We start from the raw sequence: 14,550 nt of genomic DNA, 5'->3' as shown, positions 1-14,550 counted from the left end.
ATGGCTGGTCATTCCCTCGGTACCCCTTTCCTGCTTTCTCTCCATACCCCTTGATACTTTTAGCCGTAAGGGCCATATCTAACTCCCCCTTGAATATATCCAATGAACTGGCATCAACAACGCTCTGCAATGGGGAATTCCACGGGTTAACAATTCTCTGATTGAAGAAGTTTCTCCTTATCTCAGTCCTAAATGGCCTACCCCTTATCCTAAGACTCTGTTCCTTGGTTCTGGACTTCCCCAACATCGGGAACATTCTTCCCATATCTACAATACCTTTCCAGTCCCGTCAGAATCTTATATGTTTCTATGAGATCCCCTCCCATCTTTCTAAACTCCAGTGTATAAAGGCCCAGTCGATCCAGTCTCTCCTCATATATCAGTCCAGCCATCCTGGGAATCAGTCTGGTGAACCTTCGCTGCACTCCCTCAATAGCAAGAATGTCCTTCCTCAGATTAGGAGACCAAAACTGAACACAATATTCCAGGTGACGCCTCACCAAGGCCCTGGAAAACTGCAGTAAGACCCCCCTGCTCCTATACTCAAATCCCCTAGCTATGAAGGCCAACATACCATTTGTCTTCTTCACCACCTGCTGTACCCGCATGCCAACTTTCAATGACTGATGAACCATGACACCCAGGTCTTGTTGCACCTCCCCTTTTCCTAATCTGCCGCCATTCAGATAATATTCTGCCTTCGTGTTTTTGCCCCCAAAGTGGATAACCTCACATTTATCCACATTATACTGCATCTGCCATGCATTTGCCCACTCACCAAACCTGTCCAATTCACTCTGCAACCTCTTAGCGTCCTCCTCACAGCTCACACTGCCACCCAGCTTAGTGTCATCTGCAAACTTGGAGATATTACACTCAATTCCTTCATCTAAATCATTAATGTATATTGTAAAGAGCTGGGGTCCCAGCACAGAACCTTGCGGCACCCCACTAGTCACTGCCCGCCATTCTGAAAAGGACCCGTTTATCTCGACTCTTTGCTTCCTGTCTGCCAACCAGTTCTCTATCCACGTCAGTACATTACCCCCAATACTATGTGCTTTAATTTTGCACACCAATCTCTTGTGTGGGACCTTGTCAAAAGCCTTTTGAAAGTCCAAATATACCACATCCACTGGTTCTCCCTTGTCCACCCTACAAGTTACATCCTCAAAAAATTCCAGAAGATTTGTCAAGTATGATTTCCCTTTCATAAATCCATGCTGACTTGGGCCGATCCGGTCTCTGCTTTCCAAATGTGCTGTTATTTCATCTTTAATAATTGATTCCAACATTTTCCCCACTACTGATGTCAGGCTTACCCGGTCTATAATTACTCGTTTTCTCGCCCTCCTTTTTTAAAAAGTAGTGTTACATTAGCTACCCTCCAGTCCATAGGAACTGATCCAGAGTCGATAGACTGTTGGAAAATGATCACCAATGCATCCACTATTTCTATGGCCACTTCCTTAAGTACTCTGGGATGCAGACTATCAGGCCCCAGGGATTTATCAGCCTTCAATCCGCTCAATTTCCAGAACACAATTTTCCACCTAATAAGGATATCCTTCAGTTCCTCCTTCTCACTAGACCCTTGGATGAGATACCAGCATCTTGTATCCTTTCAGGCCCGCTGCTGGCCAAGGACTCAGCCATGCCACTGCCAAAATGGCCAGCACCGTCTCGTCCAAGATGGTGAGGTGAAGCTAGGAATGGGAGGTGTGCCTTGTATTTGGTACAGATTGTTGGTAGGTGAGTGATGTGTGGGGGACGGGGCTAGTGGTGCAGTTGGTAGGAGATGGCTTTTGAAGATGTATTTACCAACCTTGACCAGTGGTCTGAGGTCGTGAAGCTTCTTTGGGCACTGGAGCCAGGTGGTGGGGGTGACACTGCTGGCATTGACTAACGTGGTGATCTGGTTCTACCTGTTTTCTGGAGGGCCTCCTGGCCCCTGTAGATAGAGGACTTCTCTTCCAGTGTTGACCTCCTGCACAAAGCTGGAGTGCTGCGTGCGAGACCCTTTCCTTGGCATGTTGAGCCATTCGTGTTGGTGCTGAAGCACTTTTCCCATTTTTTTTTATGTGCAGAAAGCAATTCAACTTTTAAGAGCTGAAGACTGCCATTTGGGAATTATTTTTAATATTTCTTTTTCAGAAGGCAAGCTCTAAGGGCTAAAAACTGCATAATTTTAAATTATTTTAATTTGTTTTCATTTTAGAAGGCAGTTCCCTTTACGGGACCAGCGCTGCTTTCTAAAATGACGGCCTTGCTTTCAGACAATGCTGCTCTTGCTTCAGGGACACTACGGCCATGCTACATTGGGCATCCTGTTGAGAATAACACTGAAAAAAGAGGGTTGCATGGTGAGTTTAGTTAGCAGACAGCACCAAAATACCGGTCGTACCTGTGCTATGAATTTAGGCAGCCGTTAACTTCGGCCCACTGTGGCACTGGCAGGTTTCCGGCCTACTGGAATTTCTAGGACCGAGTATTTATTTTGAAGTAGTGTTCTTTGCAAATTACTCTTGCCCAGAAAGAGTGAAAGTTCCACTCTATGCATCACTGATCAGTGATCTACTATTCTATCTGTACAATATTCAAGAAAATATTTGTAATGTTCCATGTCTGTTGTAAAGAAGGACCAAAGGATCAAATGTGAACTTGTACTAATTGCAGGAACAGGAGTAGGCCATTCAGTCCGTCAAGCCTGTTCCACCGTTCAGCTCAATCATAACTGATCTGTACCTCAACTCCATTTATCAGCCTTTGTCCACTATCCCTTCACACCCTTATCTAACAAAAATCTATTGATCTCTGTCTTGAAAATTGCAATTGACCTAACATCCACAGCCTTTTAAGGGAGTGAGTTAACAATTTCTATCATCCTTTGTGTGAAAAAGTGTTTTTTGATTTCACTCCTAAATAGCCGAGCTCTCATTATAAGATAATGCCCTCTTTTTCTAGATTCCTCCACCACATGAAATAGTTTCTCTGTATCTATCCTGTCGAATCCAATAATTATTTTAAATACCTCGATTAGATTGTCGTCAATCTTCTGAAGTCAAGGCATTACAAGCCAAGTTTATGCAACCTGTCCTCATAAGTAGGAAGAGGAATGACTGGTAGAGAATTGGAATTTGTTTCTTTCTTGCGCTGTGATAACAATAAGCACTCGAAGGAATGTGTCCTTGCTGAGTTACCCTTTGTTAGTTCAGTGATACACATCAGTCAAAATCTCAGAAGAGCCTGATCCTGAAATTATGATGAGATATTAGCATCCTAACATTTGATATGCTCTTCTGAAATTCATATCTCAGCCGTTCAGGAGCGCCATTAACTCATATAAAATAAATGGGTTTACACCTCAACTCTAGTAGCAGAGACGAATTTCAGACAAATGTGATATAGCTTTATTCGCTAATATGCCAACACGTACTTTCCAGGCAATTTTTTTCTGTTTTGGACTTGAATTTCAATTAGTGGCTTAAATTTAAAATCATCGGCACTGTCTTTGTTTGAAACAAGTCATTGTAAGCTGTGTACAATGTTTACTGTGTTAATATTAAAACAATTCTACAAAGCTGTTTGGATGGGGAATCATTCTACTCCATGCTTAATGTGATAAGCTCAAATTATGTAGAGAAAATTGTTAAGAGTCAAGTGGTTCCTGTTTTGAGCTGAAGAAATGATCTCTTATTTAGAGGTGTTTTTTTTTAACTGAAGATTAAATGCAGACTGTGGTCATGGGAACAGTATCCAGACATTAGTTTGAAATCTTCTTTCAATTATATCCAGATAGGCAGAATGTTTGGCTCTATTGTACAGTGTTCCTATTAAGATCAGAACTGTACTAATTTCTCTGATGCTACATTTATATATTTTCCACCCTATTTTTTGAAGCACAGTTTCAATTTCCAAATGACAATATAAACATCCATATTTGCAAATCCAAGCAAATTCTAGCCAACCAGCAATTACTTTGGTGTCTCGAATCTGTTTTGGTTGTCAAAAAATCTGAGTTTGTCATTCAAATGAAAAAATTCCCTAAAATATTGATTTATTTAAAAGCATTTATTTGATAGAATGGATTTGAATTCAAGGTGTGCATTGGTAAATCAAAATATTTAAGGCTCCATTTTCTTATTACACTTCTGTACAGCTGGCTGGAGATGAGAGCATTTACACCAGTTCACTGCACACTGTACAGTATATTCATTAGTTCTGTCTGTATGTTTATCTTCAGGAGAGTTCACTCCAGAGATGCAGCTGAGAATACGACAAGAGATAGAAAAAGAAAAGAAGGTGGAACAGTGGAAGGAAAGTTTTTTTGAGAATTACTATGGTCAAAAGTAAGAAACTTCATCAAATTTTGATTTTTGTTTAGCCTTTTATTGAAGTATATCTCCTTTTGAGGGTAATACTGTATTAAATTTCAAGTAAAGGAATTTTGTTCAGTCATTCCTGGTGCTGTTATACTGCAGGTGCTGGATTGAGGCCGGCAATTTTAATTAAAGAGTAGTTTTTTTTAGATAAAGTGTAAATGAAACCTTCAGTAGAAAGGCAAAAGAAAGACTATTTAATATAGTCACTAGTAATTACCTATAATAATTTTCCATTACATTATCTAGAACAGTTACAGCTGCCAGTTTCACATCTGCATGCTATAAGTATGTCCTCCAGAATGCAAAATTCATAGTCCTAATCTCTCTGGAGGACATAAAGGAGAAATAGATTTTTCAGATAAACAGAGAAATAGAACTAGTCAGTATACTAATATTCCTTCAATTGTTGACTTGTACTTACCAGTATTTTTTCAGAAGTACATTTGATCGGTTCTAGTCCATAATGTTAAATAATAGTCATTTACACTATACGGAGCCCACTTTACTGACTAAGTTGCTAACTTCAACTGACATTAAATTGAGACCAGTCTAAATAGTCTGGGGGTGTTTATAATCGATTTATTTTTGAACAATTGTAGGTGCAATTTAAGTCATTTATTTTATCTGTACAGGCTTTAAAGTACATGTTTTTTAATACGTGTTAGATTTTTAATTTTTTTGACTTTTTGCAAATAACTTCATTATTTTGCAGTTCTGGTATAAGTCTGGAAGACTCAGAAAAGCTGACTGCATTATCAAATAATGTTGAAGATTGTGAACGCCCACCATCCAAACAAGCCCCTGTACAGTCAGCCATACAAGAAACCTCCATCAAGGCTGAAACACCGATTGAGCCAAAAGGAGAAAAGGGCAACAAAATAATAACCAAAGAAGTAGGGATGCTAAAGGTAGAAGAAAAGGTTGAAGAAACAGAGAAATCACCAGCCTCTTCAGAAAGGTGCGTCACCAAACCATCCCCAATTATTAAAAACCTTGAAGAAGATAATTCCTTGGAGATTAGTAACCTACCTGAGAAGAAGGTGGACCTTGACCATAGTACTTCAGTGCTGAAACAAGATAATCAGACTGCAAAAGTAGACTCTGTTATCTCCCCAGAGGCTAAAGCCTTGGTACCTAAGCCAAAATTAGACCAAAATGAGTTCAAACGGCAGCTGAAGTCGGAGAGTTCAGAAATATCGGAATGTAAAAGACCCGAGGCTTTTGATTCAGTGGCGAGCAAGACCCATGAGCCTTCCAAACAAGATCAAGTTCTAAAACCAGATTCTACAGAAGAAATGGAAGTTACTACAGAGGGTCTGAAGAGGAAGTCTACCAATGAAGGAGAGTCTCTGCTCAGTCCTGAGAAAAAACCCCGCATTGTGGATCGTCAGTTATTTCGGATCCCACCTAAGGACTTTCCCAAAAACAAAGATGAGCCACATGAACTCAAAGTCCCACCTCTTAAGGTACTTCAAATCTTGCTCTTTGGCTATTTCAGGCACAACACACAATGATAAAGATGGTTGCTTGGCCTACAGTGTCACTTGGATATTTTGTGTCTATGTCTAGATGAGTCTGACATTGATCTTAGGATATACTGGTTAAAAAGAAGTGTCGCAACAGCAATAAATAGCAGTAGTAATATTTTATATCTGGAAAGAAAAATTGCGTGGAATCATAGAATGACACAGAACAGAAGGGGGCTATTCTGCCCATCTTGCCTGTGCTGGCTCTTTGAAAGAGCTATCCAATTAATCACACTCACCTCCTTCCCCATAGCCCTGCAAATCTTTCCTTTTCAAGTATTTATCCAAATCTCTTTTGAAAGTTATTATTAGGAACATAGGAATAGGAATAGGCCATTTAGCCCCTTCAGCCTGTTCCGCCATTCAGTAAGATCATAGCTGAACTGCGACCTAACTCCATGTACCAGCCTTTGCCCCATATCCCTTAGTACGTTTTGATTAACAAAAAGCCATCAATCTCCAATTAAAAATTAAAAATTGATCCAACATCAACTGCCATTTGCGGAAGAGAATTCCACCCTGTGTGTGTGGAAGTGTTACATTCCTGAAAGGTCTGGCTCCAATTTTTAGATTATGCCCCCTGGTCCTAGACACCCCAACCAGCGGAAATAGTTACAGGCCGAAATTGCGTACCACCCTGGTTGGGGCTAAATTGGGCGTACCACCCCAGCAAGGAAATGGAACACAAAATCTCATGCTCTACTTCCTCTTGGGGACGAGACCGGGGCACTAACCATCACGAATTTTCCAGCACTATGCGGAGAGGCACGTCGCGCTGGTGGGAACACAGAGCCCTCCCTTTCCATTAAAGGGGAGGGCACATTGCAGTCTCTGCATTAAGTAGAAGGGGCCACCGTTGACTCCTAGGGAGTGGGGTGCCGTGGCAGCAGCCCGGCACAGAAGCGGAGTGCCAGGCTGCAACATCGCAGATATGAAGATGAGAAAGCCGCGACCAGGAAGTCAGCCACTTCTAAAATTTTCAGTGTCGCACCTCCTTTAATTTTCACCCCGTGAGCGGTCTAGGGCCCAGTACGTGCCCTGCGAAGCTTTCATGGGCATTGCCTGCGGCAGCCTCACGGGGCTGTACCAAATCTTTGCTCCGGGGCAAAAACAGGTCTTTGCGCATGGTGATGATGTCGGCATCGCGGCACAGCGGCCCGGGGTGCTAACGGCAGGAGCGGAGCGCTAATGGTTAATGCCAGCACTAAACTCCTGCGGAATTTCACAGTAGTCAGTAGCGGCGTCGTGCCCGGGCGAAATGTTATTTGTGCCCCATTAGCACCCCCAGGGACGCTAACAAGTAGCACAAACGACCCAAATTTTTCTGCCTTACTCTTTATCTACCCTGAATATCTTGAAAACTTCAATCAAATTTCCCCTTAACCTTCTAAATTCCAGGGAATACAACCCTAGTTTGTGCTTTCTCTCCTCGTAATTTAACCCCTGGAGTCTGGGTATCATTCTGGTAAACCTATGCTGCACTCCCTTCAAGGCCAGTATATCCTTCTTAAGGTGTCTATAACTACTCTCAGTACTCGAGGTGTGATGTAACCAGGGCTTTGTTTAGCTGTAGCTTAACTGCTACCTCCTTGTCTTCTAGTCCTCTAAATATAAAGGCCAGCATTCTATTAGCCTTTTTGATTATTTTCTCTACCTGTTGATGACATTTTAATGATCTATGCACATGGACCCCCAAGTCACTTCGAACCTCCACTGTTTTTAGCTTTTCACCATTTGGAAGGTACCCTGTTCTATCCTTTTTAGGTCCAAAGTGGATGACCTCACATTTGCCTACATTGAAATCCATTTGCCACAGTTTTGCCTATTCACTTAATCTATCAACGTCTCTTTGTAATTTTATGCTTTCATCTACACTGCCGACAGTGCCGCCTATTGAATCTGCTGCCACCATCCTTTCAGGCAGTGCATTCCAGATCGCACCCACTTGCTGCATAAAAATTGTTTCCTCATGTCGCTTCTGTTATTTTGCCACTTGCCTTAAATCTGTGTGCTCTGGTTACCAAGTGACCTTCTGTCACTGGAAACAGTTCTCCTTATTTACTCTATCAAAACCGTTCATGATTTTGAACACCGCTATCAAATCTCGTTTAACCTTCTTTGCTCTAAGGTAAACAAACCCAGTTTCTCTAGTCTCTCTATGTAACTGAAGTTTTTCATCTCTGGTACCATTCTGGTAAATCTCCTCTGCACTCTCTCTATGGCCTTGATATCCCGTTCTGGACATCCTAAAGTGTGATGCCCAGAATTGGACACAATACTCCAGCTGGAGCCTAACCAGTGTTTTATAAAGGTTTAGCATGAAGTCCTTGCTTTTTTAATCTATGCCTCTATTTATAAAGCCAAGAATGAAAATGTATTATGTTATTTAATTTCACAGAGACAAATGGGCACAGAACTTTTCTGTGAGCCCCTCAAATTTCTATCTTGCCTGTTATAAAAAGTCAGTCAGGAACTATTTACTTTGTTTTTTAATTTCAATAAAGGACTGAAAAGCCTTATATTTAAGAAACTGTATATAAATTTAACAAAAAAAATCCACAAAACATTGTTTCCAACCAATTAGGTAAAAAGCTCATTATGCATTTAATTGCCCTTTCAATTTTTTTTCCTTTAAATTCGTTACAGATTCCAGTCTCAAGAATCAGACCTGTGCCTATCCCGACTGGTCAGGTCTCTCCAAGGGCCACTTTCCCACCGCTCGTCACTAGTCCAGGGAGAACCGGAGCCAGGACTCTGGCAGACATCAAAGCTAAAGCTCAACTTGCCAAGGCACAACGTGCAGCAGCAGCCGCAGCCGCAGGTGGAGCGGTTCCAGGCCCAGGTCCAGGGGGAGGGAGTGGAGGGGGAGGCACTGAGACTGGGATCAGTAGAATCTCAGGACAGGGGAGCACACTGGACATGGACAGAACTGGAGGCAGGAGAGGTATTGGAGGGCCCGTGTTTGATAGTCCAGGAGAACAATCCAAAGCGTGTGCAGAGGCCACGACCAAGGCAGCAACCGGTCTGGATAAGAGAGCACAATTACAGCAAGCCCCCATGGCGCAGTCCATATCTGGAGTCGGCACTGCAGACCCCAGCAAATCCATAACCACAGTTATAACACCAGCATTAACATTATCAAGTGCGCGGAAAGCAACATCTGTAACTGTACTAACGCCCTTGCAGACAACTCCAGTGACAACAAACATTACTGCAACAAAAGCCTCTCCTGCTCCATTGCAGACACAAACTATAAACCAGATTCCCAGTCTGACCTTGAGAGATGTTTTGAAACCTGTACCTGTTTTCAGAGATTCCGAGTATGCAAAGGCACCTACTCAAAACTCAGGAAATTTTGCAGTGCACAATAAACCAGGTGAAGTGAGTAATCAGCCTTTGATAGACTCTAATGTCAGAGCATTGAATGTGGACAGAAAGTTACCTGCTGATACACAGTTGCCCTCCGTTTCTTTTGATACACAAAGGGGCCTTCAAGTTCCATCTTCAGCCAATGTGTTTGTCACAGCAGCTGGTTCTATTTCTGTGACATCTGGAGGCACAGCTGGAACTTTGAAAGTGGCCTCCCCAGCTTCTGAAGCAATTACAAATGTAGAAAGCCTTGTAGTTACATCTGCTATATCTACACCATTATTTTGCACTACACATGATGTACCCAGCCTTAAAACACAAGGACCAGTTTGTGGAACCATGCCAAAAAACGGTTCCTCCATCCCTGCAAACAATCCATTGGTTACACAATTGCTCCAAGGGAAAGAAGTGCAACTAGAGCAATTCCTGCCTAAGCCTCTGACCAAAGCAGAGATGAAGCCTGTATATCAGTTTTCTAAAACTTCATTCGATGATAAAGTGAAGACATCATCTGATGGTACATTAGTAGTATCTATGACAGTGGGAAGTGCCACCACGGTTATTCAAAGGTCTAGTGAGGTAACGACTGACCTTACCAAAGGAAGACAATCTCAAACAATACCAGAACAAGTTGCTGAATCAATCGATCAGCACAGACAGCAGGAGCAGTTTGAACAGGCCTCAAAGACCAGTTTTACCAATGAAGAGCATCAAACCAGGGAAACTGATCAAGACTGCACTCCATCAGAATTTCTCAACAGGACAGCACAGGAGAGGATACAGCAGGCCATACTCAGCAATGCGCAGAGTCAAACCTTAGTTCCTGTGTCTGAGTCTTTACAGCATGATGTCAACAGCTCAGGTTTTTCCTCTGGAAGTGCTTCGGTTGGTCAAAGATCAAGATTTGGTTTGATGGGGACAAAGTCTGCCCTTAAGCCAGCTGTATCTGGTCATTATCTTCTTAATACAGCTACCTATGGAAGAGGTTCAGAGAGCTGGAAAAGGGCCCATGTTCAAAGTGCTGAGACTCCTGTTGGTATGAATGGTCTGGTAGAAATATCTGAGAAGGACTTTAAGGAGAGCAGAGCAAAACAAGTTGATGGTAGTTTTCAGCTAACATCAGAATCAATAAACAGGTCAGCATCCTGTCATCCTCCATCTGTATTAATCAAAACCGAACAGGATTCTATCCAGATGGGTGATGGCGTTGCCTGCCCTCGAATAGATAATGTACCCAGTGGATTTTTGAAAGTGGAAGCAGCCACGCATGAATATAGACACACTGGAAAGGAAAACACTCCTTTACTGCCACCTGCACAAGTGGCTGGTATATCTGTGACTAAAGAATTCTACCAGGGAATCCAGTCAAATTTACCTCATGCTGGTGGTGGCAAAATGCAGAGTCAGCAAGACCCTTACAGAATGTCCAGCCTATCTGTAGGATTTCAACAGCCTACTCAGCATCAACAAAAGTTTCCCCCTTATGGAAACCGTGCAAGTTCCCAGTTTGCATTTAGACCTGTCCAGAGCAGTATCAATGTTCCTTCTGTTTCATCTGTAAATCATTGCTCTGCAGTCACAGGAATGTCTGTGTATAGCCAAGTCTCAAACAACTCTGGAAATATGGTGTCATTCTCCGTTACTGTGACAACACTTCCTGCTGGTCAGTCAATAAATACAAGCAGCCATGGCAAATCTGCCCAAACATTTCCTGAAGGTGGCAACATGGAGGACTCACCTTCCAAATGTTATTGCAGGCTTAAAGCCATGATTATGTGTAAAGGATGCGGGGCATTTTGTCATGATGACTGCATTGGACCGTCTAAATTATGTGTTTCCTGTCTGGTGGTACGATAAATAAACATGGTTTCCTTTGTTAAAATAAATCATCTGGACTGGCATTTGCCATGCACAAGAGAAATGTTCAATCAGGAAAAAGTTTATATTGACTTTATTAACAATGGCACCTTGTTCTAGGCTTCTATGGCTGGTATGTGTTAAATGAGACAGAGTTTGCACTAAAGATCATGTTCAGATTTTATTCTATTTTTTCAAACAAAATTTTGAACAGAAGCAAACAGGATAACTAGTAGAGACTTGTTTAACAAATGATTTCAATGGGGCTTGCTCAGATTAACAGGCCCAATGTATTTCAGCTTTTTTCCCCATTGGCCTCCAATAAAATTTAAGTGAACAAGCAAATTTAAAATTTGCACAACCAGCAAACACACATTTGCTGACGTCATTTCTTCACCCTGAAATAAGACTTGCGAGTACTAGTTATCCAGTCTCGGGGATGGGTAATGAACTTTCAACTTGTCACAATGGGTGGCTGGTTAGTTAGAGTCTGATAACTCTCGAACTCAAATCTGAATCCGCTTGTTAATTGCTCTGCTTGGTTTTGAACTTGAGACTGGCAAATGTTGGAATATGGATAATGCAGCTATAATTAACAAGTAAAATTAAGTACTGCCAGGATCATAAATATCTAGAGTTTGTTATGAACTATAGAGCGTGTGCTGACATCAACTTACTGCAGAATGAACTGCACCATTACTGGATTTAAATAAGAGAAACTACCAATCTGTTGGATCAGGCAGTAAGTTTTGAAAACGTTATATGTCAGATTGTGTTTGAAAATCAGCAAAACCTAATTGAGTATAACGCAAAAGGTGCAACTTTGCCAATGGTGAATGTCATTAAGAATGTCACAGTATCAGCATATGAAAAACCCATGATGATTACATTGTATGTTTTCTCTCAGTATTTCTGAACTCTTGATAGCTCAATGCAAGGAACAATGAGGAGACTATAATAGGATTTTAATCTGCTCCATTTCCAGGAATAATTATAGGATAAATGGTGTTGAGGAATTTCCAGAATATTGGTTTCATATTTTTTTAATTACTTTATTTAAACATGTGAATTAAAATAATTACATCCCAAGATGTCTCCTTTTGTCATTGAAAAATCATTCTTCAATGATCCAAGCCATAGAATAGTGTGACAAGCTCTGTGTCTGTAAAATGACAAAAGTGAAGCTCTTATTTTCTGACAGCTAAACATTTAGTACTTACAGATATCTCAGTTTCTCAAGCAAGGCAACATGCTGATGATCAAATCAGTAGTAAACAGCACAGCTCTAAATTCAAAATTCTGACTACCGAGTGTTCCCTAATTCATTACCCACAGGCCAAATTTAGGCCTTCGAAGAATTACCAGGAGTCAGCAATGCTCCCTCAACAGTAATAGGTGAGCACAAGTGAAACCTGGTAACTGGTAATTATAATTACCTAGCAAATTTTAGAGGGCATCTATGATTTTTGACGCTTGTGGCAGAAAGATTGAAAAGGTTAAAGACCACTGCAGCGGACAATTTATTTTAAGGGGCCAACAAAATAACCCAATTTGTTGATAACGACAAGGTTTTTTTTCCTCCTTTCCCTTTAATATAGTTAAAACAAGTCTTTGACTGGGTAATATGCAAACCAGCATACCGTATTTGTCACTTAACCCCCCAACAATAGCTTTACCAAGTTTTTTTATTTGTGTTTTTGGTTTTGAAAGGGTTGTAAAAATAGCATGAATCTTCTCACTGCTTATTGTTGTCTTTGAAGACATTTTAATATTCTGCCTTTATGAGGGTCTATTGAGTTAATAATGGAGGAAATGTAAAAATAAAATAGGCCGATATATAGTTTTTTAAAAAAACAGTAATTTTTTCATAAATACCAATATAGAATTCACTATTTTTAAAATAAAAGATTTTTGAAACATTTAAAAGATGAAAGAGATGTTTCTTTTACTTTATATTGGTTGCACATCATGTTTTATGTTAAAAAGAAATAAAGTGGCAAAATATTTAACATTTACTTCCCAATAGTAGTAATGCAAATAAATTCACCCAATGGCAGATATTATATGGTTGCATGGTCAGTAACATTGAAAATACTCAATACTTAACTGTATCAGTAAATGGTCTATGTTGTCATAGAGGCAATTGAATTATTGATACATTACGCCTATTGCAAAGAACATAGAATCTTTATTTCTGGTATTGTCTTTCTTGTTACAGATTATATTTTTCTCTTTGAAAAAATTTTAAAAGGCTGTTCTTATAATGGAGAATGTACATTAGAAATATAGCTCCTGTATGAAATGTATTTTATCATCAGATCAACAGCAAATAAAGATAGCTGTTATATCATTTTGTGTTTGTAACAATGGAAGCGAATGCTACAGTTTATGGTTTGAAAACCATGTCAATGAATTGTTTTAGTAAGTCATTGAGCAGCATTGGGTTGTGAATGAGATCTGGTTTTAGGACTGAGGGGTGTGTTCTGGATTCATGGATATTTCCCTCTGCTTTGTGAAAACACTTGATACTTAGGAGGTGAAATTTGTCTTCGGTGGAGTGCAAAACAGGTGATAGTGACTTGCTCAATGCTTTACACTCCACCCAACCTTCTCTTCCATTAAAGTCAACAGAAAAAGAAAGGCCAGGGGGTGTAATGTAAAATAGGCTGCTAATCACTATCGCCCGTTTTGGGCTATCCTAAACAATACATAAATGTTTACAGTAAACCATTTCTATTTGGATTTCTTGTTTGCCCCTTCTAATATTTCTTTGTCTCAAACTCACAACTAGAACCTCTATTATAATTTCTAATAATCTTTCGCATAAGAAGATCATATTGACTCGGCAATATGACGTTTATCTGCTCTTACACATACATTGTTTCCAATGACAAAATATTTTATGAGTAAATAGAAGCCGAGAAATTTGCAGTCTTACTGTTGGCCGTAAAGGCCCGATTCGGGGGAAAAAAGGCAGTTGGCGCACTTCCAGCCATTGCCGGGTATCCCACAGTGGCAGCCATTTTTAGCTGGGCGGCAGCGCTGCCGATGTCCACTTCACTATCATTATGGAGATTATGCAGATCGGGACGTCACTGAATGTGCAACACTCACTTGACGCCCAATCTGCCATTTTGGAGTGCGCCGCTCAACTTACCCACCTATGTTAACTGCGACTTGCTGAGCAAGTGTTGACCATCAGGAAGGGGGCTCCAGCAGCATCATTTAAAGGGATCATCACCAACACCTTGCAGCTGACATGTTTCTTCAGTTTGACTGGCTCTGTGGAACTTTCTGCAACCCGAGCAGTTCTATAAACTTATTTCAAGGTCCTAAGGTGACAGGGATGTTGGGGCAAGTGGAGACCACCTTCATTCTTCTTTGAAGGGTTCTACTCACAACACTTGCTTATAGTC

General features: G+C 40.9%; 1 protein-coding gene across 11 annotated transcripts in view; it reads left to right on the top strand.

Moving 5' to 3' along the window:
* The window catches only part of asxl2 (ASXL transcriptional regulator 2), a 311,793-nt gene extending 298,351 nt beyond the window's left edge, over positions 1-13,442 (top strand). For all 11 annotated transcript variants that reach the window (XM_070885123.1, XM_070885132.1, XM_070885125.1 and 8 more), the window contains 3 exons: positions 4,244-4,349; positions 5,095-5,848; positions 8,555-13,442. In XM_070885123.1, the coding sequence (XP_070741224.1) occupies positions 4,244-4,349; positions 5,095-5,848; positions 8,555-11,134 (3,440 nt within the window). In that variant the 3' untranslated portion in view covers positions 11,135-13,442. The remainder of the gene's footprint in view (positions 1-4,243; positions 4,350-5,094; positions 5,849-8,554) is intronic.
* Positions 13,443-14,550: the final 1,108 nt, after the last annotated feature.

The sequence above is a fragment of the Pristiophorus japonicus genome, chromosome 7, assembly GCF_044704955.1.
Source record: "Pristiophorus japonicus isolate sPriJap1 chromosome 7, sPriJap1.hap1, whole genome shotgun sequence".
NCBI classification, from domain to species: Eukaryota; Metazoa; Chordata; class Chondrichthyes; family Pristiophoridae; genus Pristiophorus; species Pristiophorus japonicus.
This window is presented reverse-complemented; position numbering and strand designations above follow the sequence as displayed.